General features: G+C 53.4%; 8 protein-coding genes across 8 annotated transcripts; 3 read left to right on the top strand and 5 right to left on the bottom strand.

The window, feature by feature from the left end:
• Positions 1–61: 61 nt before the first annotated feature.
• On the bottom strand, positions 62–973 carry CAOG_05562 (hypothetical protein; the record flags this gene model as incomplete). The annotated part of the gene is made up of 6 exons (XM_004346185.1): positions 62–164; positions 251–334; positions 420–503; positions 583–666; positions 722–848; positions 949–973. 6 exons carry the CDS (start codon positions 971–973, stop codon positions 62–64), a joined length of 507 nt encoding a protein of 168 aa, XP_004346235.1.
• A 260-nt stretch (positions 974–1,233) lies between these two features.
• CAOG_05561 (hypothetical protein) lies at positions 1,234–2,835 on the top strand (the record flags this gene model as incomplete). The annotated part of the gene is made up of 6 exons (XM_004346184.1): positions 1,234–1,285; positions 1,637–1,764; positions 1,863–2,039; positions 2,123–2,423; positions 2,530–2,655; positions 2,750–2,835. The coding sequence occupies 6 exons, from the start codon at positions 1,234–1,236 to the stop codon at positions 2,833–2,835; spliced, it is 870 nt and encodes a 289-aa protein (XP_004346234.1).
• A 91-nt stretch (positions 2,836–2,926) lies between these two features.
• CAOG_05560 (DNA repair protein RAD51 1) lies at positions 2,927–4,698 on the bottom strand. The gene is made up of 2 exons (XM_004346183.2): positions 4,518–4,698; positions 2,927–3,981 (listed from the first exon to the last, which is right to left on the bottom strand). Exons 1-2 carry the CDS (start codon positions 4,596–4,598, stop codon positions 3,049–3,051), a joined length of 1,014 nt encoding a protein of 337 aa, XP_004346233.1. The 5' UTR covers positions 4,599–4,698; the 3' UTR covers positions 2,927–3,048.
• Positions 4,699–4,930: 232 nt separating this feature from the next.
• Positions 4,931–9,451, bottom strand: CAOG_05559 (hypothetical protein; the record flags this gene model as incomplete). The annotated part of the gene is made up of 3 exons (XM_004346182.2): positions 4,931–5,396; positions 5,681–8,857; positions 8,981–9,451. 3 exons carry the CDS (start codon positions 9,449–9,451, stop codon positions 5,055–5,057), a joined length of 3,990 nt encoding a protein of 1,329 aa, XP_004346232.1. The 3' UTR covers positions 4,931–5,054.
• Positions 9,452–9,959: 508 nt separating this feature from the next.
• CAOG_05558 (hypothetical protein) lies at positions 9,960–10,325 on the top strand (the record flags this gene model as incomplete). The annotated part of the gene is made up of 1 exon (XM_004346181.1): positions 9,960–10,325. The coding sequence occupies one exon, from the start codon at positions 9,960–9,962 to the stop codon at positions 10,323–10,325; it is 366 nt and encodes a 121-aa protein (XP_004346231.1).
• A 75-nt stretch (positions 10,326–10,400) lies between these two features.
• CAOG_05557 (protein transporter Sec24-like CEF) lies at positions 10,401–14,968 on the bottom strand. The gene is made up of 5 exons (XM_004346180.2): positions 11,542–14,968; positions 11,136–11,412; positions 10,921–11,024; positions 10,703–10,819; positions 10,401–10,607 (listed from the first exon to the last, which is right to left on the bottom strand). Exons 1-5 carry the CDS (start codon positions 14,785–14,787, stop codon positions 10,482–10,484), a joined length of 3,870 nt encoding a protein of 1,289 aa, XP_004346230.1. The 5' UTR covers positions 14,788–14,968; the 3' UTR covers positions 10,401–10,481.
• A 715-nt stretch (positions 14,969–15,683) lies between these two features.
• On the bottom strand, positions 15,684–17,253 carry CAOG_05556 (hypothetical protein). The gene is made up of 3 exons (XM_004346179.2): positions 16,476–17,253; positions 16,088–16,388; positions 15,684–15,983 (listed from the first exon to the last, which is right to left on the bottom strand). The coding sequence occupies exons 1-3, from the start codon at positions 17,135–17,137 to the stop codon at positions 15,900–15,902; spliced, it is 1,047 nt and encodes a 348-aa protein (XP_004346229.2). The 5' UTR covers positions 17,138–17,253; the 3' UTR covers positions 15,684–15,899.
• Positions 17,254–17,845: 592 nt separating this feature from the next.
• Positions 17,846–21,629, top strand: CAOG_05555 (hypothetical protein). The gene is made up of 4 exons (XM_004346178.2): positions 17,846–17,912; positions 18,938–19,198; positions 19,287–21,206; positions 21,380–21,629. Exons 1-4 carry the CDS (start codon positions 17,868–17,870, stop codon positions 21,497–21,499), a joined length of 2,346 nt encoding a protein of 781 aa, XP_004346228.1. The 5' UTR covers positions 17,846–17,867; the 3' UTR covers positions 21,500–21,629.
• The last annotated feature ends 89 nt before the right edge of the window (positions 21,630–21,718 follow it).

Here is a 21,718-nt window from a genome sequence, read left to right as displayed (position 1 = left end):
CCCTCCATCATCGGTGAGCACTCTTTAACATTCTGCTGGTTTACCCACTCACATGCTTCAGTCAAAGCGAGATCCTGCACCTGAGGCTAGTCAGCGTCTTGTTCACTTTGAGTGCCTCGGCAAGCGCCTGAGCTCCCGCATCGCCAATCCGGTTCGCGTACAGTCTGTCCGTCCCTTCCATGAGGAATCATTCGAAAACACTCTGCTCAATCATCCACTCACAAGCATCAGCAAAAGTGAGATGCCTTACATGAGATCTTTCAGCGTCGTGTTCACTCTGAGTGCCTCGGCAATCGCCTGGGCTCCCGCATCGCCAATTTGGTTATCCTCCAGCCTGTCCATCATTCCATCAGTATGGATTCCCGAAAACGCTACTAGATCATCCAATTTCATGCACCAGTCAAAGGGAGGTGGCTTACTCGGCCCAATACAGCTTCCCATTCACTTTGAGTGCTTCAGCAATTGCAGTCGCTCCAGCATCGCCAATCTGATTCGTGCCCACACTGTCCATCAGTGAGCACTCTGTTTGCCCTCTGCTGATATCACGCACTCACATGCACCAGTCAAAGTGAGATGTTTTACCCGAACTGAGTCAACGTCGTGTTCACTTTGAGTGCCTCAGAAATCGCCTGGGCTCCAGCATCGCCAATCTGTTGGTCGAGAAACCTGTCCTCCATTTCATCAGCTCACGTTGTCGTGTGTCACCTCTTCGCTTTCTTACCAAATATGGTCGGATTCAGGCGTCTTGACTTTGTCGTACAACTCACGCTGTCTGCGAGTCATGTTCTCATACGACAGGTGCGCTGGCTGGTTCGCCTCTTGCAGCATTTTGCCAGAGCTTTGAATATCTGTCATGACGGAATGGCAATGCAAGCGAACGACTGAGCGCGAAAAGCAGCCGAGCCCCAAAACAAAACCCAAATCAGGACGGGCTGCTTCAATACCTACAGTCCTGCACTTCAGCCACGGCCATATCTGGTGGAATGCACCGCATCCCGTTCCGCTCTTGCAACACAAACGGAGGGAAAAAGGTGATTGGCAGTGCACCAAAGTCGGTCGCTGTGTTTGGACCTGTGTTGAACTCTTTCAAGTTGGACTCTTTCAAGTTGCCGCCTTCACCCCACAACCATCGCCATTCCGCTTCAGCCTGATACTAAATTGTCGTTGTAATTCTCGTATGGCGGGTGGACTTCCCGCAACGCAACGCTTTCACTCCTCTTCCATTTCTCCCACATGCGATTCAAAGCGAGCATTGACATTGTCGACAATGTCATCAAGTTGCAGCGTGCGTTTCGTCCCACACACACATACACACACACACACATGCACACACCCAAATGTCCTTGTAGCAAGATCGAGTCACTCTGAACTCATGCAACTCAGCCAGTCCAGTGGAACAGACTCGAAGGTTGAAGGTTGAGCGTTGCAAGCAACTGAAACGCGCGTTTCGTTTCGTTTTCCCGGCAAAATCCACCCAGCCGTTCCCTCTTTCTCGTGGCATCGCAGACCGAAGCTACTACCACAACCGACATCACCGCCACATCTCCAAACGTGTTGGCCGCGCAACGCCGGCTGACTGACTGGCCGTTGAACTGACTGACTGACGCTCGCTCGCTCTCTGCACTCCCTTCAACAGGCATCGTCGCCACGCTGGCCAAAATCTCGCACAAGTGCGTGATTCGATTCACGCCAACACAACTCCACTTTGTGCTGCAGAGCGATGTGACCGACCGAGCAGCACGCGTCTGGTCGGACATCACACAGGTACGCAGAGCAACGTCGTTCATACAGAGTTCGTTGGTCAACCCAAGCAATGTCTCACCATTTGACCTCAAATCGACCTCCTGTGCAACACAACAAAGACATCCATCTTTAAAACATACAGAATCCAAAGCACACACCAGAACAATGAAATTCTGGTCGACATTTCGCTCGATTTGCTGCAACGCGCGCTGAAAACGGCCAACAACGCCGACACGGTGACCATGCGCATGATCCGCAAGGAGGAAACTCCATTCCTGGTTCTCGATGTCGTGCTGGTGAGTGCCATCATCTTTTTCCTGTTGACCATTTGGCAGGCTGAATCTCGCTCATCTTCTTTGGCATTTTTCTCAAAGCGCAGCGCCCTCAAAACACTCGACCCGGACAAAACAGTCGACCCCGCCTGCTCTGCCAGCAGATTCCCATGCTGATTTTGCACCATTCCTTGATTGACGACTACCAAGAGCCCGTCTTACCGCGTCCCGAGGTGTCCATCTACATGCCGTCGCTCAAACTGCTGCGCAACGTTGTCGAGCGCATGAAGACGATCAGCAGCCACCTCGACATTGCGGCCAACAATGACAAGACGTTTTGGCTTCGAGTGGACTCGGACATGCTGGAAATCCGCGCCTCCTTTCCCAACTTGCAGAATCCCGAGTGGCGTGAGTGTTTGTTTTCAAGAGTTGATTTTTTTGTTTTTGAGACTCTGGTCAAGGGGCAGGTCTCCATCTGACTTTGTTTTGCATTGTTTGTCATCGGGTGTGTCAGGGGATGGCCTGCAGCCAGAGCAAGAAGCAACAGACCCCAAACAATTCACCGTCGCTCGTGTCGCAATCAAGCATTTCGCTCAGTTCCTTCATGGCCACCAAGTTGGGGCATCCAATGTGATTTGCAGTACGTGCATTCGGAAGTTGTCATCAGCAGTGTGTGCAAGTGCTGAACCGTTGCAATCTCTTTTTTTTTTTTTTTTTTTTTTTTTTTTTTGCAGGTATCGTCGAAGACAAAGCTGTGATTCTCTTCCTGATTGACGACGGTGTGGCCTTGACCTATCGGCTGCCCATCATTCCCTGCTAAATCCCCAATGTCGTCATGTCTTGCCTTCATGTTAATAATATGTACAGTACTCTCATTGTCGAGTTCAGCCATTCCAAAGAAGTGCGGACAGTCAATTTCCAAAAGTAACTTGGTATTTTTTGTTTGTTCAACGTCGGCAAACCCAACAAACGAAAATCAACACGGCAAACACACACATCATCATCATCATCATGACCGTCAACCAAACATCATTTAATCCTTGGCGTCGCCAATACCGTCGGCGTTAATGGCAAAGACGGCTTCGGCCTCGGGCAGAGACGGGGAATCGTAGATTTTGCAAATGCGCGTCTCGGCACGACCCTTGCGCAGATACAAGCGGGTGGTCGAGGCGTGCGCCATAATGTTGCCACCGATGGGCTTTTTGGGATCGGCGGCAAACATGGCGCCACCGTCGACCTGGGCGACGACTTGGTTGGTCACGACAACCGCAATGCCAAACTCGTCGGCGAGTCGGAGCAATGAGCGCATGAATTTGGCCAGATGCATCTGACGAGCAGACAGCTCACCACGGCCACTGTAATCTGTTCGGTAGAGCGCGGTGGCACTGTCGACAATCAGCAGCGCGTAGCGCGACTCGGCCATCATGGCGGAGGCTTGCATCAACAGCGCCAGCTGGTGGTCAGTGTTGTAGGCACGCGCATAGGCCACGTTGTCGAGCACATCGGGGCCCGACAGACCGTAGCGCTCGGCAGCAGCGAGCAAACGCTCCGGACGGAAAGTGCCCTCCGTGTCAATGTACAGACACTTGCCCTCGCCGCCGCCCTGGCTGGTCGGCAGCTGGCACGTCACGGCCAGCGTGTGACAGATCTGCGTCTTGCCAGTACGGAACTCGCCAAAGATCTCGGTGATGGCGCCCGTCTCAAAGCCGCCCTGGAGCAGCTTGTCGAGCTCCTTGGAGCCAGAGGTCAGCGTCACCAAGTCGGAGCGCCGCTGGTGGAACTCTGACGCGGTCGTGAAGCCCATGGGCACCAGCTTGGTGGCCTCGCCAATGATTTTGTCGGCCTTGGCTTCCGAGATGCCCTTGACGGTCAGCAGGGTCTTGCGCGGTGTGTAGACGACCGACTCGACAGTGTTGTAGCCCGCCTCCATGAGCTTCTTGGTGTCTGCCGCCGAGATGCCATGTTGCTGTTGCAGACCACAAGCAAGCAAGGACGACAAGAGTGAGCATGGGTTGGAGAAGCGTGGGTGTGTGAGTGAGCGAGAGAGAAAGAGACAGCAAGCAAGCGACCTGCAAGAAAGAAGAAAAAAAAAATGAAAAAAGCGTCAAAAAGTGAAACAAAATCAATCTTGGCGGGAAAACTTGCAACTTGTTGCAATTGTGTTCAGTGTTTGCGTGTGAGTGTGTGTGTGTCGTCCAGTTGCACTTTATCCCACACGGACTCGCTTCGCGCAAGTGGTGTGTTTGTGATACAGGGAGAGTGGTGCGAGAGTCGGGCTTGTGTCGAAACAAAGCGACACAAACCCAAGTGGCTTGAAACTGAAACAAACGCATTTTCGCGCGCTTTTTTTTTCTTTTCTTTTTTTTTGCATCGACGTTTTGTTGCAAGCGAGCTGGCTGCCTGTGTCACCTCACGATTGAGGCTACCCCAGCATCGCTTCTGTATTGCTTGTGTGATGGGGGGGGAAGAGGAGGTGGTGCAAGACAGCATGGCAAGACTCACCTCGAGTCGAGACACGAGCATCGGGCCCATGGCTTCCTCGCCACTGTACGCCTCCTCTTCTTGGGAGACCATTGCCGACATGGTTGCAGATGTGTGGGTTTTTTTGGTTTCGGGTGAAAACAACACGAAAATCAACGAGTGAGTACGAGTCAGAAAAACAGAATGAGGAAGGAAAAGAAGACTGACTGTTGTTTCGAATTCAATTTCTAAACAAAAAGATGTTTGCCAAATTCAAAGTTAAAATCAAGTTGGGGAAAAGTACTTGGGTCTAGTGATGATGAATTTCACTCAACTCCAAAATACGCCATAGATTGCCATAGATTGAAAATGCATCGTAGTTGACAAAATCACGACAAGCGAGTGTTTCTGGATCTGTGACGACCAGCCCGTGGATTGAACTCCCAGAAAGATCGAGCAGATGCGTCGCTGTATTCAATACAATGAAGAACTAGGTGTCCGAGGCAAAGCAGCACAAAATCAAGAGAAAAAGCCAAGAAACCGGATTTCTCAGCTCAGGTTTTCGCGCCAAACACAAAGTTACACGAAATCCATCAAAAAGTAATCGGCAAAGGACTTGCGTTCCCCATGCAGATATGGCGGCAGGTGCTTGACAAACTCACTCCAGTCCTCATCAGACAGTGGAAACTTGGAGCGTGTCAGGAGGTAAGGGTAAGCGTGGTAGCCATTCTTGGCGACAAAATGATCTTCTTCCTTCTTCAAACAGACAAGGACATTAACCTTTGTGGCGTGGTCGTCATCATACTCACTCAGCTCGCCTCTTTCGAGCGGATACACAAACAACGTAGAACCGGGGATGTGGCAGCCCTGGTGTTCGAAGATTGCGTGATGGAGTTCCTTGGGGAATTTCGCCAGAATCGTCTGAATGCCACGAAGTGGAGAAAAATAAAGTGCATAGCCCATTATCAGCGCAGAATGTATGAAAGAAAATCAAGACTGCCGGAGGAACTGATACCTATAACGCTTTGTTGAATTGAGGTTTGTTTGTGTTTGCTTTTTTTTTGCTTTTTTTGTTTGGTGTGTGTGTGTTTGTTGGCTTGGTTGGTTGTTTATTGTGAATGCTTTCTCAATCAACCCCCCCGATTCGCAGCATCGTCGTACGCAGTTGCTTGTGGAGTAGCGGCATGACTAGTGCGCTACCGCACAGCCGTCCGACGGTTACTGCGCCGCGACAGTTTCGCCATGCCACGAACGTGCGCAACGAGCCGACCGTTCTGAAACAAGGGAACATCAAACGGCGTTTCGCGATTCACTTGCTTGGTGGGTGCGTCGCCGTCCGATGGCCGAACCGATTTGGTGGCGGGTGTCAACGGCGAGCTGGCCAGAAGCGCGTCGACGACAGACCGGAGCCCAAGCGCTCCCTCGCCAAGGCGATGGGTTGCCTTGCGACGCTCGTCGAGCGCCGACAAGTCAGAGTAGGAGGCCGACTGATCGAGTTTCCGGCGTAGGAAGATCTTGACATGCAACGTTCCCAGCTCTTGCAATTCGGTCTCCCACAAATCCAGCGTCAGCGACTGGCGGTGCCATTGCGACCAAACCACCGTTTGCATAAAAGAGCTGGCAAAGAGGAGCGAGTTGTCCGCATCGGTTCCGAGCTGCTCGCTGTCCATTGCAATTTCGCCAAGGTGCATGGCGTCATCGTCGGCATCTCCTGGAGCGTCATCGTGGTCATCGGAAGGTTTGCGCTTTTTGCCAAACTTTGGCAAAAACGTGAGTAGCGCCCCGCGAGCGCTCGTTTCCGCTTTGGTGTCGTCCAGCGAAACAACCACGCCAGAGCCCTCACTGTGCACGGACGGGCTGGCAATCACAGCGGCGGCAGCAGCAGCGTTCATTGCAGGCGCCAAAGTGCCGGCAAGTCCAGCGGCAAGGACCGGCTCTGTCGGAATACGGTGGGCACTAGCTGGTTTCGCGGGTGAGGACGGACCTGCAGCAGTGTCGACGCCGGCGGCGGCATGATGATGCGCATGGCCAGAATCCACGCCCTCAGACCAGGTGACGTATGCTGGAGGATTGGGCACTTGGGTGACAATCACGTTTGTCAAAACGAGTCGTGCAGGGAACATGCGCTGAACGGAGACCGGGCGCGGGAGCGGAATATCGATGGTGAACTTTGCCTGGACGGGACGGTGATCAGAGGAGCGCATCGTGGGCACGGATTCGTACGAAACGGGCAAAACAGAGACGCCGGGCAGAGTCTTGTACAAGACGCGATCGCACCACGATGGTACACGCTTCTTCACCGACTCGTATGTCGAAGCGCCAGGATCGAGCTTGAAGGTGGGTGCAAAAGAAATGGGCATTTCGTCAAATCCAGCAAACACGCAACCAGCGGCGCGGTTTAGGTTGAGCTGATCCACGCTGAGCAAATCGCGCCACGGATTGGCTGGCAGGCCAGACGCCTCGTTCGCCAGTTGCGACTGCGCCTCGAACGAAGCGAGATGGGTCGCAGCAGCCTCGGCTGCAACGCGTTGCTGGTCCTGCTGAACGGTCGAGATGGTGCTGAGAACGGCATCGCGCGATCGTTCGATACGATAGTTCAAATCCCCCATCCAGAAGACAGCGTGGAAGGCGTTTGAAAAGTCCGCGTCCGACTCGCCCAGATTCATTTTGGAGATGATGCGACCAAAGTCTTGGTTGCGCTCACGGATTTTCTCCTGGTGAGCCGCAAAGTGGGCATTCACAAAACAGATGGAAAGATCAAACAGACGCAAGGACGCGCCAACCGCGCCCTTGTTAAAGCCAACTTTGGCCAGGCCCGTTCGAACGGCGTCCGTCTGCACGCTGGAAATGTAGCGAACGATGGCGCGGCGTGCAAACACAAACAGGCGAATGCCGGCCGTGTCATAAAAGGCTTTGGTGTTGGGAGCGCGCATTCCTGCCGCAGCAAGAATGTTGCACACGGTGACAGTTGAGAATTGCGATCCTAGAGCATCGAGCAAGAGGCTATGAAAGTGACTCTCGCAGCTGCTTCCTTCTGGAGCGGAATACGCGCACTCTTGAACTCCAATTGCGACCAAGTCTGCCCCAGGATCAACCCACGGAAGCAGCGTTCCAACCGGCGCGGCATTGCCGACATTCCACGTGCCGATACTGATCGTGAAGGGTTTGGAGACAGACCGGAGCGAGAGTCCGAGAAGCGGCTCAATCCGTCGATGTAACTGAGACGACAGAGAGACGAGTCGCGGAGTAGTGTTGGACGAGGGATGCATGGGTGGAGGCGCTATTAACGCACCCTCGACGGGCTGAACAGTTGGAAGGGGATTGGGTGGCGGTGCAGGGTCGTGTGGGGTGGCGGGCGTGACTGAAATGACCGCAGGCGCAGAGCCAACTGCGGCCAACACTTGGTCGATTCCGCTGTGAGCTGCCGGCGGCGGCAGAACGCGAGGCGGGGGAGAAAGTGGCAGAGAAGTCCTGGGAAGCACCAGCCGGTTGGCCTCAAACGCTGTGTCGGCAAAAATGCCCTGTTGGCGCGAGTGCTCCACCTGGTATTTCAACCGTTCAATGTCTCCTCCGCTTAGAGACACAGATGAAGGACGACGAGCTCGGGATGGTGGCGCCGGCACCTCGAGACGCGGGGCAGCCGAGGGCGGGGCTGGATTGTCCTCAACCTCGGCCTCTGCAAAACTGGCAAGGCTCTGCTGGTCGTCATCGTCATAGACGGATACGTTGTCGTCCGTTGCACCATGCGCGGCTTCATCGGCAGCGGCCATTTGAGAAACAATGAGTTCAAAGTCGAGCAATTCGCGCTGAGCGGCAGCAAGTTGGCGCTCGCGCTGCTGCAATCGTTGCATCAACTGTGACACGGTATCATACGCCATGGTCAAGTCTGTGCGAAGGCGATGGTTGCGCTCGTGAGTGCGAGACGCCATTGTCAGCAGTTGAGACTGTGCTTCAAACACTTGAGTCAGCTCTGAGACTCTGCTTGACGAAGCTGCATTTTCCGCGAGCGCCGCGCTGCCCGCTTCGAGATCGTTCGCGGGTGACCCGGGAACTGCGATGCTCGCGTGGTCTACAGGCAAAGGCGAAGCTGGCTCTGCTGCTGGTTGGCCAACGCTCGGTTTGGGCTGCGCGGAAAGTGGTGGGGCTGGCTCATCTGCATTCATTGCCTCGAGCAATTTCGTCATGTTTCTCATGTCCTGCTCGAACGCCCGCAGGGGTCGTGTCAGCGTCATGACAAACCAGCAGATAAATCCAAACTGGATGCCGAGAAAGAGGATGGTAAACCCAAGCGACAAGACCTTGTCGACAATGTCGCCTGAATTTCGAGCAAAGAGAGCCGTGTTCAAAATCACTGCCAGGAGAAACGTCCCGAAGAACCAGATCTGAGATGTGGAGCAAAATAACCGAGTCAAAGGAATAGCCAAAACAAAACCAAAAACGCAGGTGAATGGTTGGGTCGTGTCGAGTGTCGAGCACGAGAGGGGGAAAAAAAATGCCTCACTCACTCCAAGTAGCGTTTTGATGGACATGTTGCGCTTGATGCACCAGCATCGGAGCAGGTATTCTGAGCGACTTGCAGGTCGGTAGCCCTGTGCGCCAATGAACTTGAATGCGGCCGGTTGAGCTGGAGATCCAGGGCCGGCATTTCCAACGCCGTTCGGTGTGATGAGCGCCGTGGAAGTGGGTCCAGAAGGGTCCAACGAGAGACTTGCATGCGGTTGGAGCGGTGCCAGGCGCCTTGAGAGCGCAGTGCTCTCAGCAGAGGACGCCGATGATGATGACAGACCCGCGGTCGAATGCGGCAGCGAGCTCGAGCCAGACGCGCTCTGCTCGCCTCCTGAGACCGGGATTTGCGGCGTTTGAATGGGTGATGATCGGACTGGACCGTGGTGGCTTGGCGTCGAACGTGGAAGCGAGCCAGTGGTGACTATCGCCACTTGCTCAGCAGCACTGTCGGCGTTCTGCTTGGATTGCATTCCCCGCACCACTCCCGCTCAAACAGTACTCTGCTCCTTTTTTGAAATATCAAGCACGGGCAAGACAAAGACAGGATGGGGAGGCGGGGGGTTGGTGTGTTAGTTCGAGTGGGAGTGTTCAATCACAGCCACCTCGATTGAGAGGTGTGGTTGTTGTTTGGGCACGAAGGCGAGGTGCCGGGCAAGAATTCTAAGACTGGCACTCCTATGATTGCTGAACCGACTTTGTTTTGCAAAGCGCACACGTTGGGTGTATGTTGGTGTTTGTTCTTTCATGGATTGGCGAGTTCCACCCGGCGAGCGACGAGAACAAGGACAAGCAACGGACGTTTTTCCACCGTCCTCAATTTCTGAGACTTCCCTGCCCCCCCCCCTTGCTCAACTCCACTGCCCAGCCGACACGTGCTGCAATCAACCAACCTGACTGACTGGAATTCGAAGAGCCTTATTGGACCAGTCCAAGATGACTCGGACAGTCTTTCTTTCACCAATCTCCGTACCGCACAAAATGGGCATCTATCTCAGTTTCAGACACCTTCGAGGCGTTGCAACCACTCTGGCGAAACTTCCCAAGGAATTCCACGCGGACATTTTGGCGCGTGAGGAGCCATGCATCCCTGGCTCGCAATTGGCATGCTATTCGCTCAAGTACCACGAAATCGACGAGCCCTATGATGCCACGAAGATCAAGGTGTTTGTCGGCTATCCGGCGGAAATCCATGTGCTTGCCAAGATTCGAGGCGAAATGGACCCGGAGGACATGTGTTCCACCTTTCCCTTGTCCGAGGCGCAATGGACTGAGTTTGCCAGCCAGCTTCCGAAGTATCTGCACAGTGAGCGCAAATCCTTTGCCGATTACTTTTTGTTCTCGTGAACTTTCACTGGGGTGATGTTTGGCTGGAAAAAAGTGCCAAGACAATGTTTGGCGGGAAAAAATTGCCGAGACGCGCTTTTGTTGTTTCCGTCTTTGTCATTGAAAAAAAATCGCTTTCATTCTGAAAAATGGCAAACAGAAAGGCAGACACGTCAATTAGGAATTGGTCGAGATATCGGCTTGAATAATGCGATGAATGTGGCAAAGATAATCCACGTAGGACATGGTATCGGGACCCTTGTCTTCCGCTAGCATATTGAGGAAGGCAACTTCCGAAGCGTCCTTTGTTGTCAACGAAAAGCAGAAAACAAAACCAGTGAGATGATAAAGAAAATGGCTGCGATCGGAACGCCAACGCCAGATAATTTCGAACAAACCTGTTGCTTCACAATGCTCATGCGCAAAAAGCGGGACGAGAGGCGCTGGCGACGAAGGATGTCGACAAACAATCGCATTTTGGAAGAGATGGGGTTGTCGAACGCCGAAAGTGATGTCTGGTCCCGGGAAAAAAAAAAGTGGGATTGAGCTGAGCCAAATCACAATGCAGCCGCTGGTTGCAGAGCAGTCGGGCGCCAATACACCATCCCACATGTACCTTTGTCGTGTCAACGGCCTGGAATGTCGGAACACCAAACAAGGATTGCAGCAGCTCGCTCGAAGTGTTACGCCCAACCCAAACAAACAAGTACACGCCGTTCTCTGAGTGACACGAGGCAAAGGAAAAGGATGATGAGCAAGAACACACACGAGAGAGAGAGAGCGCCATAAAGCAACAAGCAACAAGCCAACAGCTGTTGCACCGAAACTTACCACACAGATACACTTGCGTATCATCCAATCGCTCATACGACGTGCGCACCAGTCGAGGCAGACGATCATCAACAACATCCCTGGCACGAGCGTCAGTTGCGCACAACAACCGAGGATAGAAGAAAGGGATGGAATTGGAGACAGCCATGCACGACAGGGCATGCAGGGTCGCCGCGCGAATATCAGGCGCAACAGCAGACCCTCCTCGGAACGCATCGCACTTGAGAAGGGCGTTGGTGTAAACGGGTAGCAGCTTCAGAGCTTCTGGCAGAATGAGCTACAGGCAAAAGCATAATGAACCGACCAAAAACACAAAATCAGCCATCAACATCCATCACACACACACAAAAAAAAAAAGAGCAAACATGACGAAACTTTCAACCTCCGCCCCCCCCCGTCTGCTTACCTGGCCAGGAGACGAATTGGCCGCGCAGTGTTTGCGGTAGTTGGTCAGAATGGCAATGCAAAGATCGCTGAAATGGTCGCGGACGGCGCGAAGTGGCTTCTTGTGGACATCGCGATCAGCCTGCTTGGCAATGAAATTCAGGATGGTGTCCATTTCAGCGTGCCGGAACACATCTTGAATAACATTCGAGATGCGAAGCGCAATGTTGTGGACTCGAATGCGGCGCTGCCCGTGCGCATTCGTGTACAGCAGGGCAAGCTGCAAGTATGCGTTTTGGCGCTCGCTGAGCGTGTCGTCATGCCGAAGTTGGATGCCAATCGCCTTGTCAGCATCAATGCCTGCCAACTCCATGTCAGTTGTGTTGCGCATGCTAAAGTTGCCAAAGAACTCGACAGCACGCAGCCCGTTGCTGCAGCGCAGACGCATGAGCGCGTCGTAGCCGGTGGTGCGGGTGACAGTGTAGCGAATCTCGCGGAAGAGACGCTCGCCGTCCAGCGCGGCTGTAAAGTTCGGGTAGTGATACACAGAACCGCCAGTCAACGCACTCACTTGGCTCACAGTCGCGACGTCGAGATACGAAGGCGACAAGAGGAAGAGATCAACAGACACTCCGGATGCGGTGCAGTCTGTGGCAAGCTTGCGGTAGAACGTGTCGGTGGGGTTGGGCGCAATGATGGTATTTTCCTTGTCCGTGCCTAGCAACTTGACGTCATCTCGTCGCGTCAGTTTGCCGGGAAGCTCCGAGCTGGGCAAGGTGGTCTGGAAAAAGAGAACCTTGCCTCCGCGATCCTTGGCAGCGAGATGGGCGGCCTGCAACGCGGGGCCAATCGCCGGGTCGGATTGCTTCGTGTCGTGGAATTGCTGCGGCAAACGATCGAGGAAGGATTCAATCAAAGAGCGCGACTGGAACGCGTCAACCAACAACCCGCCCTCGGGCGCCAGCGGCAAGAAAACATCCGTCACGTCGCTCACAATGAGCATCTGTGACTGCGTCAGCGAAGGGTTTAGGTTGTGGAAGTGCACTGCGCGATCGTACGTGATAAAGCCGACCTTGACAGGTGACCGCGTCCTGCCAGTGGCGCGAGCGGAGCTGCTCGTAGGTTCGCTGTCGATGCGATCGTCGCCAGGTTGACTCGGGGATTCGACTGGGACGGCAGCGGGCAGCGAGTCGAGCAAGCTTTTGATGGCCTGGATGACGGTCAAGAGCACTCCCGAATGCACCGAGTGCCACGACACGTCAATCACAAACACGTAGGCCGGAGGAAGCGGAGGACGGTTGTAGTAGTCTTTGGTGGCAGCAAACTCGACCGAGCCAAAGCGGAGCTCGGGACGCGCGTTCACGTCGAGACGCCGGCCAGTGTGGTCGAGGTTGCAAAAGTAGGCTGCAGGCACTTCGTTCTTCTGGCTGCACAAATTGCACACAAACGCGCGGCCGCCATCGATGAACGTCACGTGGCAGTTAATGTAGGCCTTGCAACGGTTGCATCGCACGGGTCCATCGGTGCCGTGGTCGGCAACGTAGATTGGCTGCTCGCCAGGCGTCGTGTCAACCATAGGAGTCACAATGACGCCGAACGGCAGCTTGGTCTTGTTCAGCAGCTCTTCGGAAATGGGAACATTGTTGATTGTTGCACGCATAAAGCGCGGTGTGCAGTTGCCGTCATCAACGAGACGAACGGTTGTCGATGCCAGAGGCGGAATGTGTTTGCTCTCAGTCGCGGTGGGCGTGGTCGCTCCGGTAAACGAGGCAGAAGGGGCCAAGCCGGCGACGGGTGCACTTGCAATGTAGGCTGCAACGCCGTCAAAGGTTTGCTGGTCACCCTCCATGACCGCCACTGGCGAGGGAATGTGATTGGGATCAATTCGGCTTTGCTTTTGCGGGGGTTTGCCTGCTTGTTGGAATCCGCCCTGCTGTTGCTGCAGCTGCTGGTTTGGTTGTTGGAATCCAGGTTGTTGCTGCTGGAATCCAGGTTGTGGCTGTTGGAATCCAGGTTGTTGGAATCCAGCAGGTTGCTGCTGTGGGAATCCCGGTTGCTGTTGCTGCTGCTGTTGCTGTTGCAAGAATTGCTGTTGTTGATGCTGAGCAAAGGATGGCTGGTTGCTAAACTGGTTTGGTTGCATGGGCGGTTGTTGTGGCTGCTGCGTGGAAGGCGGAGCAGACATACCAGGACCAGCTCCAAACTGGGAGGGAGGTTGCTGGCCAAACTGCTGTGGCTGCACTTGCTGCTGCGCTTGCTGCTGATTGCCAAACGGCTGGGTTGGCGCGGCAAACTGGCCGCTTTGGGGTGCAAACCCAGGCGGTCCATTGCTGAATGGCGGCTGGGATTGCGGCATCTGGCTGTTGAGTTGAGGCTGTTGAGGAGCGGCTCCGTACGAGGCAGCTGCTGCAGCAGGGGTGGGATAACGCCGACGATTGGCCGATGCTCCTTGAGGCGAGGTGGCAGAGAATCCGGCATCAGTAGGCGGCATTCCAGCAGGTGTCAAACCAGCCTGAGGAGGCGAGAAGGGCTGCTGTGAAGGTGGGAAAGCCGAGGGCTGCTGCTGCTGCTGCTGCTGCGGAGGCGCATAACCGGGTTGGGCGGCAGCCTGAGGGAGCGATTGGGGTGGTGCGGCCGCGTGGAATCCGGGTTGTTGGCTCGATGGGAATTGCTGCTCGCCAAACTGCGACGGTTGCTGAGCATGTGGTGGTTGGTGAGGAAGCTGCGGCTGCGACTGAAGTGACTGTGGTTGCAAACTCATGCTGGCAATTGGCCCGGAAAGCGAGTTGGGGTCGGTGCGCGCAGGATGCCCAGCGGCCGGGTTGAACGGCGGTTGCGCAGGAGACTGCCATGCTTGTTGAGACGGGGCCTGTTGTTGTGGTTGCTGGTGTTGCTGCGGAGGGGAAGTGAGCTGCTGCGAAGAAGTGTTGCCAAACTGCTGCTGTCCAAACTGCTGCTGATGCGGCGCTCCGGATGGCAAGGCGTGGAACTGCTGCTGAGATGACGGTGCTCCGGGTGGCGGCTGCGGCAAAGTGTGGAACTGCTGGCCAGCCGAGGAGGAGGAGGAGGAGGAAGAGAGCGGCGGTGGAGCAGCGGGTCCCGGCGGCCCCGGTTGACGCCCCTGCGAGACCATGAGACCCTCCTGTGGTGCAGCGTGTTGGCCAGGGTATGTGCCTGCGTGGCCGCTCGGGGAGTAAAACGCAGCACCAGTCGTCGTCGGTGGAGGCGCGCCAAATGCTGATGTGTCAGTCGTCGTGCGCGGCGCCATCTGTGTCGGAGGCGGGAGTCCCGGTCCTGCGCCCGTGTGTGCTTGCAACGGAGCCTGATGGAATCCTCCTGCGTGGGGAGGATGTGCTGCGCTTGTATGACTCGAGGCGGCAGTCGGAGGTGGCAATCCTTGACCTTGACCTTGACCTTGACCAGGAGCAGCAAACTGCGCAAACCCGCCTACAATTTCACAGCAAAAGGCAGGGGGGTTGTTTGCTCAGTGAGTTTGATGCAATGAAACAGCAACACGCTCTCTCTCTCTCTCTCTCTCTCTCTCTCTCTCTTTATGAACTGAACGTGTCAAAAATCACAAAATGACTGAACTGAACTGAACGAGAAAAAAAAAAAAAAAAAAAAAAAAGTGCGATCGCAGCGATTTTGAAACCGAACAGGAATTGGAAGAGAAGACGAGATTGCAGGAAAGCAAGCGAGCGACAATGTAGAGCACAATGAGAATGACAACGTCAGAATGAGGAAACAAAAGAGTGAACAAACGCATTGGAAGAAGAGGAAGCAAAAAAAAAAGCGTTGATCGACACAGTTTGAATGGAAAAACTCAAAAAAAAAAAAAAAAAAAAAAAGGAGAATTTATTATTTTTTTATTTTTTTTTTTTTTTTTGAGTTGCTGCCACGTCTCATTTCAAACCAGAAGTCTGACGACGGCAGCCACGTCGACAAAGGGGGGGGGGAGCCAAGACCATGTAGATGCACGAACGCATCGTCAATGGAAGGCGAAGTGGCGTCAGCGAATGACGGCTGCGTTTGAATGGAGAGAGGAAGAAGAAGAAGCAAAAGGACGGCTTCAAACTACTACTTACTACCTTGAGCTTGGAAGGCGGGATCTGGGTGCATCATCATCGATCGCTCCCAAAAGTGAAATTAAGAAGAATGAAACAAATGAAATGAAATGAAAGAGGGAAGAAGAAGAAAAAAAAAAACAATGAGCAAAGAAGTGGGAGCGGGCGAAATGGAGCAAAATGATGGAAAATCGACATTGGGAATGAAACGTTAATGTACATGTACAGTACAAAGGCAATGGGAACAACAAACGGACAGAGAGAGACAGGGTGGAGTACAGGGTGGGAAAATAGCAGTGGCAGGAATGGCAGAAACTCACTCGATCGCGAGATTGGGAATCGAAGAGCGCTGGATGGCGAGTTGGAGCTTGAGCAACGCGGCTCGGCACATGATGAGAAACTGTTGAGGTCGTCATAGTTGGGGACAAACCAAGGCAACAAACATGAGCTCGACAGAAAGCGCAGCGTCTCAAGCAACCAAATCAAAATCATTGCAATTATTACCTTTGCATCGCGCGTTCGCTTGCCGACCATCCGCAAGAAACGGATCAATTGATACGCAAGCTTAAATTGGCCCAGTTGAATCAGGCAATAGGCGAAAAAGAGCCGGCAGCGAACGACCAAACCAGGATCGCCGAGTTGGATGGCCACGCGTAACTGCTGGAGCGCCAGGCGGCCTGCTTCGAGGGCGTGCTCGTGCTTGTGATCGCCCAGTGCAGAGTGCGCTCCTCCCAAGGTCGACAGCCACGCTGTGACGCCCAACGCTGCAGCTCGTCGAGCAACCAGAGCTCCGACCATCGCCGACCTGAAAGAGAATACAAAGAGTTCAAAACACGTGAGGTTGCAGGCATGGCAATGTAGCACTGGTATTGTTTTGGGTTGAAACACGTACCACACAAAGTCAGCTTGAAGCTGGCGAGGACAGATTGGCGGCGACATGAGAATAAGCGTAACTGCTCGGTGCCGATCGGTTTGGCCAGCAAAATCCGCTGGGGACGCATGCAAGTACATTGCATAGGCCTTGGCAATGGTCGAGATACCTCGCATGTTGAGTACTCGCCGGGAGGTGCTTGAGCTCGTGTTTTGTTCAGCGGTGAAAGCAAGCCACAGTGATTGGATCAGCAGCGGATGCACCAGTACAAGGCCGATCCAAACCCTCGAGTCGACTCCAACGTGACCATGCTCTGAAGCAGCAGCAGGAGGACACGGGCTGACTTGCAGCGTCACTGCGCCGCCATTGGAGCTTGACGCGACACGAGCATTGAGTGAAACGAGGCTGGCGGCGATCTGCCCTTGAGCAACAGTGCGCCGTCTTGAAGAACGACGTCTTGCAACAGGATGATGATGTGTGCTTGTCGCCAGAGTCTCGGGTTGGCTGGGCGTGTGCGCGATTCTGGCTCTTGGCTTCAACCACGCGAGCTGCGATACGTGACTGAGACGAACGAGTCGCAATTGCAGCACCTCATGGTAACTGCTTCTGCTCGATGGACCAGTGGCTTTCCTAAGGATGTCTGGAGCGCTCGTGGGCACGTTGAGCGAGGTCGTCTGCGCCATGCATTTACTGTGCAGTTGGATGATGTGAATTTCAATCCAGGGGGGTCCTCTTGTGCCCTGAGGATGGAACAACACCTCGGAGCAAATACAAAGACTGATTTGCAGTTTGAGTTGCTAAATCACGCACTGAAATCGGAACCACAGCAGTTGACATTGAGGAGCCGGGCGAAACAACAACTTGCTGGAACGAAATGCAGAAAGACCGAGATGAACGCTGTGAACAATTGGAAGAGCAAAAGAATCGGGGCTTTTGTTACTGCCTATGCTCAATGGTGATATCGATTTGCTTGTGGGCTGGGTGTGGAGAGTGAGTGGAGAGCGAGAAGAAAGAACCTCTGCGAATTTGCAAATCCTTTGTTGGTTTCGCTGCGGTTTTGTCAGGCAATGCAAAAACCAGCGCAGAACACACCCAACAATTTCACCAGAGAACATGGCTCAACAAAATGAAGGGTTGCTCTGCGCAGGTTCACAGCTTGGGATGGTAGGTTCCATGCTGGAAGGAAGGGCGCAAGTTTTAAGCATTTTCCTTCGTCCTCTTTCCTCGCGCTTCCCCCTAACCCCTCTCCACCCCGATTCATTCCCCTTTGCATATTTCGCTCTGGCTGTCCTTTGTTCCTTCCTTCGACTTCTTTTTTCTTCCTTCACACCCAAAATTCATCAAATTCACCCAAAAACAAAATCGAGCTCATTCCCATCTTTTTTTTTTTTCTTTTTTTTTTCCTATTCAAATATGACTGACGTTCAGCTGAACGAAGTCCGCACCGGTTCGATCGCGGTAACGACGATTTTATTGCCACCACACTCGCTGCACCTCGCATTACATCCACACCCATGACACACACACTCAGAGACCCGACTTTGCTGCTGTTGAAGGATTGCTTTTGAAAAGTATTATTATTATTATTATTTATTTATTATTGAGATTCAAACGAATCCTTGTTTCTCTTTGCGCGCTCATTGTCGGCTGCTGCTGCTGCTCCCCGTCATTGGTCTCTCTGCTGCCGTCTGCGTGTTTGTTCGAGAAGAAGGCTTGTCTTGTGCTGAACTGTGGATGGTCGGTCAGCCCTCGCTGCTCAAGTGTGCTGATTCATCCAAAAACCAAAGACCAAAAAAAAAAAAAAAAAAAAAACCTCATGTTGTGACACTGGATTTTATTTTGTTTTTCTCCCTTCACTCGTTTGACTCGCTGCTTGAGCCACTCGTCTCGCCCCCCCCCCTCCATTCCAACCCCCGTAGAGAGGCTTGAAGTGCGCTCCTTTGAAATGCAAGAGCCGTGCTTCGAAAGTGCCGAGAACGAGAGTGCGAGCGAGTGAGAAAAAACAGCAGCAGAGCGAAATGTGGATTTTTTTTTATTTTTTCATTTTTTTTTTTTTATTAAGCCTTTTCAGCCTTTCCCTTTCCATTCTTTCCATTGCTGTCCCGTCTTTTCATCGCTCCGTCTGAGACGTAGTGCGCTTGTCTATCTCGTGCTGTGTCGTGTGTGTGTCTCGTGTCGTGGGCTCGCTGGCTGTTTTGCAGTCCAGCTTTCAAAAAGGAACTCGCAATTTTTTTTATTTTTTATTTTTTTTTTTGGCAGATTTATTTTTAGTCAGTTTCAATAACATTCGCCCAAATTTGGTGTTTTTGGTTTTCGGGTGTGTTTTTGTTGTTTTTGTTGTTTTTTGTATAACAAAAGTCACCATCGATAAGAAATTCAGAAGGGGGCGTGACATTCTCAACCGTTGTATTTCATCGAGCTCGAAAACACTCACTCACGCTGTGTGACAATCATCGCCGTTTCTCGTTTCATCTTCAACACAGGACTCGTCGTCGCCCGACAACTACCTCATGAAGAATGGCGACCCCATCGACTACTGCTTGGTTGTCCAGACCAACAACAAGTGGTTTGAGGCCGCCGCGGAGAGCCGCAACAAGTACCTTGACGAGCTCCAAAAGCGCTTCCAACTCACCATTGAGCACGAAAAGTCCTCCGATGGTCTGTGGGAATGCTACAAGGTCTCGTCTTCGTTCGACCGCCTCCTTCACGAGGCTGATCGCATCAAGTTGAAGCTGTCCATCAAGGTGTGTGCGTGCTGTGGTTGTGTGTTTTTTTTTTTGCGTGTGTGCTTTCCTAACCCAAAAACCCCATGCCCATGCCCATGCCCTGCAGTGCGACGCCGATTACCCCAAGATCTCGTTCGCTGAACAGGCTGCGCGCGGTGTCATCAACACGCTGATGGTGTGCTGCCGTGCGGGCGTTCCGCTGGATGAGGAGGAGGAGTCGTTCACCGCCACCTTCCGCTACGACCGCAAGGACAAGTTCCTGAACATTGAAGACCCCAAGCTCTTCTTCAACCAGACGCAGCGCTCGCTGCTCGTGTACTCGATGCTCAACCGCACGCGCTTTGGCCCCAAGCCGTCCGACGTGGGTGTGCCGGCGCTCCAGCTCAAGAACGTCTTCACTGCCACCTACCCCCTGCACGACGGCCCCACCAACCGCGAGACCCTGCCTCCGCCGGCCAACTCTGTCCGCTACATTCTGGCCTCCAAGTGGGCTCGCTTCAAGTGCTTCTTCCGCTTCCAGCCCCTCAACCTCATCCGTCGCTACTATGGCGAGCAAATTGGCCTCTACTATGCTTGGCTCGGCTTTTACACGACTTGGCTCTTCATTCCGTCCATTCTTGGCATTCTCGTCTTCCTTTACGGCGTTGGCACCTACAAGGACAACGAAATTGCCCAACAAGTCTGCTCTTCTTCAATGGTCATCTGCGGTGTGTGCAACACGTGCAAGAACTACACCCTCAGCGACGCCTGCAACACGTACCAGTATTCAAACTTTTTTGATAACGAAGCCACCCTTCCGTTCGCTGCCATCATGTCGCTGTGGGCGACGCTCTTCCTCGAGTTTTGGAAGCGTCGCAACGCCGAGATTGTGTTTGACTGGGATGTGATTGGCTTGGAAGAGGACGAACCGCCGCGCCCGCAGTACTATGGTACCGAAATGCGCAAGGACCCCATTTCCGGCGTGGAGGAGGAATACTACCCCTTCAAGCGTCGCATCTTCAAGTTTTTGACCTCCGTCTTTGCCATCGTGACCCTGCTTGCTTGCGTTCTGATTGCCGTCGTTGCCGTCCTGTCGTACCGCCTCGCTGTCCGCGCCTCGTTCTACAACAGGGACCCTTCGAATGCGTCTGCCCTCACTGCGTTCACGGCTGCGCTTCTCAACTTGACGTGTATCGTGATTCTCAACCGCATTTACACCAAGCTCGCCACCATCATGACGGACTGGGAAAACCACCGCACTCAGACCGACTATGACGACGTTCTCATCTTTAAGATTTTCCTCTTCCAGTTTGTCAACTCGTACGCCTCGATCTTTTATGTCGCCTTCTTCAAGGGCAAGTTCCGCAACGTGCCTGGCTCGTCGGACACGCTGTTTGGCGAGACGCTGGACGGCTGCCCGCCCTACGGCTGCATGATGGATCTCACCATCCAGTTGGTCATCATTTTCACTGGTAAGCAGGTCGTCGGCAACATTATCGAGCTTGCCGTCCCCATGCTCAAGTCCATCTCGTCCAAGCGCAAGGTCGACCAAGTCAACTCTCCCCAGTGGCAGCGCGACGCCAGCCTGAACATGTTCGGCGGCCTCTTTGGCGAGTACCTCGAGATGGTTTTGCAGTACGGCTTCATCACCCTGTTCATTGCCGCCTTCCCGCTTGCCCCCTTGCTCGGCTTCCTGAACAACATTGTTGAAATCCGCCTTGATGCCGTCAAGCTCGTTGTCACCACTCGCCGTCCCCCGCCGATTCCCGCTGAGGACATTGGCACTTGGCAGGCCATTCTGACGGTCGTCGGTGGCATTTCCGTCATCACCAACGGTTTTGTCATTGCCTTCACTTCCGAGTTCATCCCCCGCCTCGTGTACAAGGATGTCCATGGCAGCCTCAACAACTACATCCAGGACAGCTACCCGACGGCCCCTGTTGGTCCCCCCTGCCACTACAATGCATGGCGTGACACCACTGGCGAGTACCTGCCCATCTTCTGGCAGATGCTTGCTGCCCGCTTTGCCTTTGTCATTGTCTTTGAGGTAAGGGGGGTTTTTGTGTTCAGATTTTGGTTTTGTGTTAAAAGCACGTCAAAAATGCTTTTTCGTTTATGAGATTGCTCACCTTCCGTGCCCTTTTTCTTGTTTTTGTTTTTGTTTGTTTGTTTGTTTGTTTGTTTGTTTGTTTGTTTGTTTGACTTGTCTCTGTTTTGCAGCACGTCGTCTTTATTCTGACTCGCATTGTCGCATTCATCATCCCCGACGTTCCCGGCGCTGTTCGCCTTGCTCTTGAGCGCGAAAAGTTCCAGGCTGATCGCGTCATGGGCGATAACTGAGCGGCCAAGTCTCTTTTTTTTTTTATAAGTGTTTAGCTCTCAGTCTCGAATGCATGTTGCAATGTTTTCCGCGCTGCTCTTTTTTGTGTGTGTGTGTTGTATCAGTACACGTTGTTTGTGCTTTCTGCGCTCCTTTTATGATTGTAATGACTTGTTGTCCTGTTTCTCTCAGGCACTTGCAGTTGTGTTGTGCAACACTGCGCTCGATTCGCTCAGTTT

This window comes from Capsaspora owczarzaki (genome assembly GCF_000151315.2).
Source record: "Capsaspora owczarzaki ATCC 30864 unplaced genomic scaffold supercont2.9, whole genome shotgun sequence".
Taxonomy (NCBI): Eukaryota; class Filasterea; order Ministeriida; family Capsasporidae; genus Capsaspora; species Capsaspora owczarzaki.
This window is presented reverse-complemented; position numbering and strand designations above follow the sequence as displayed.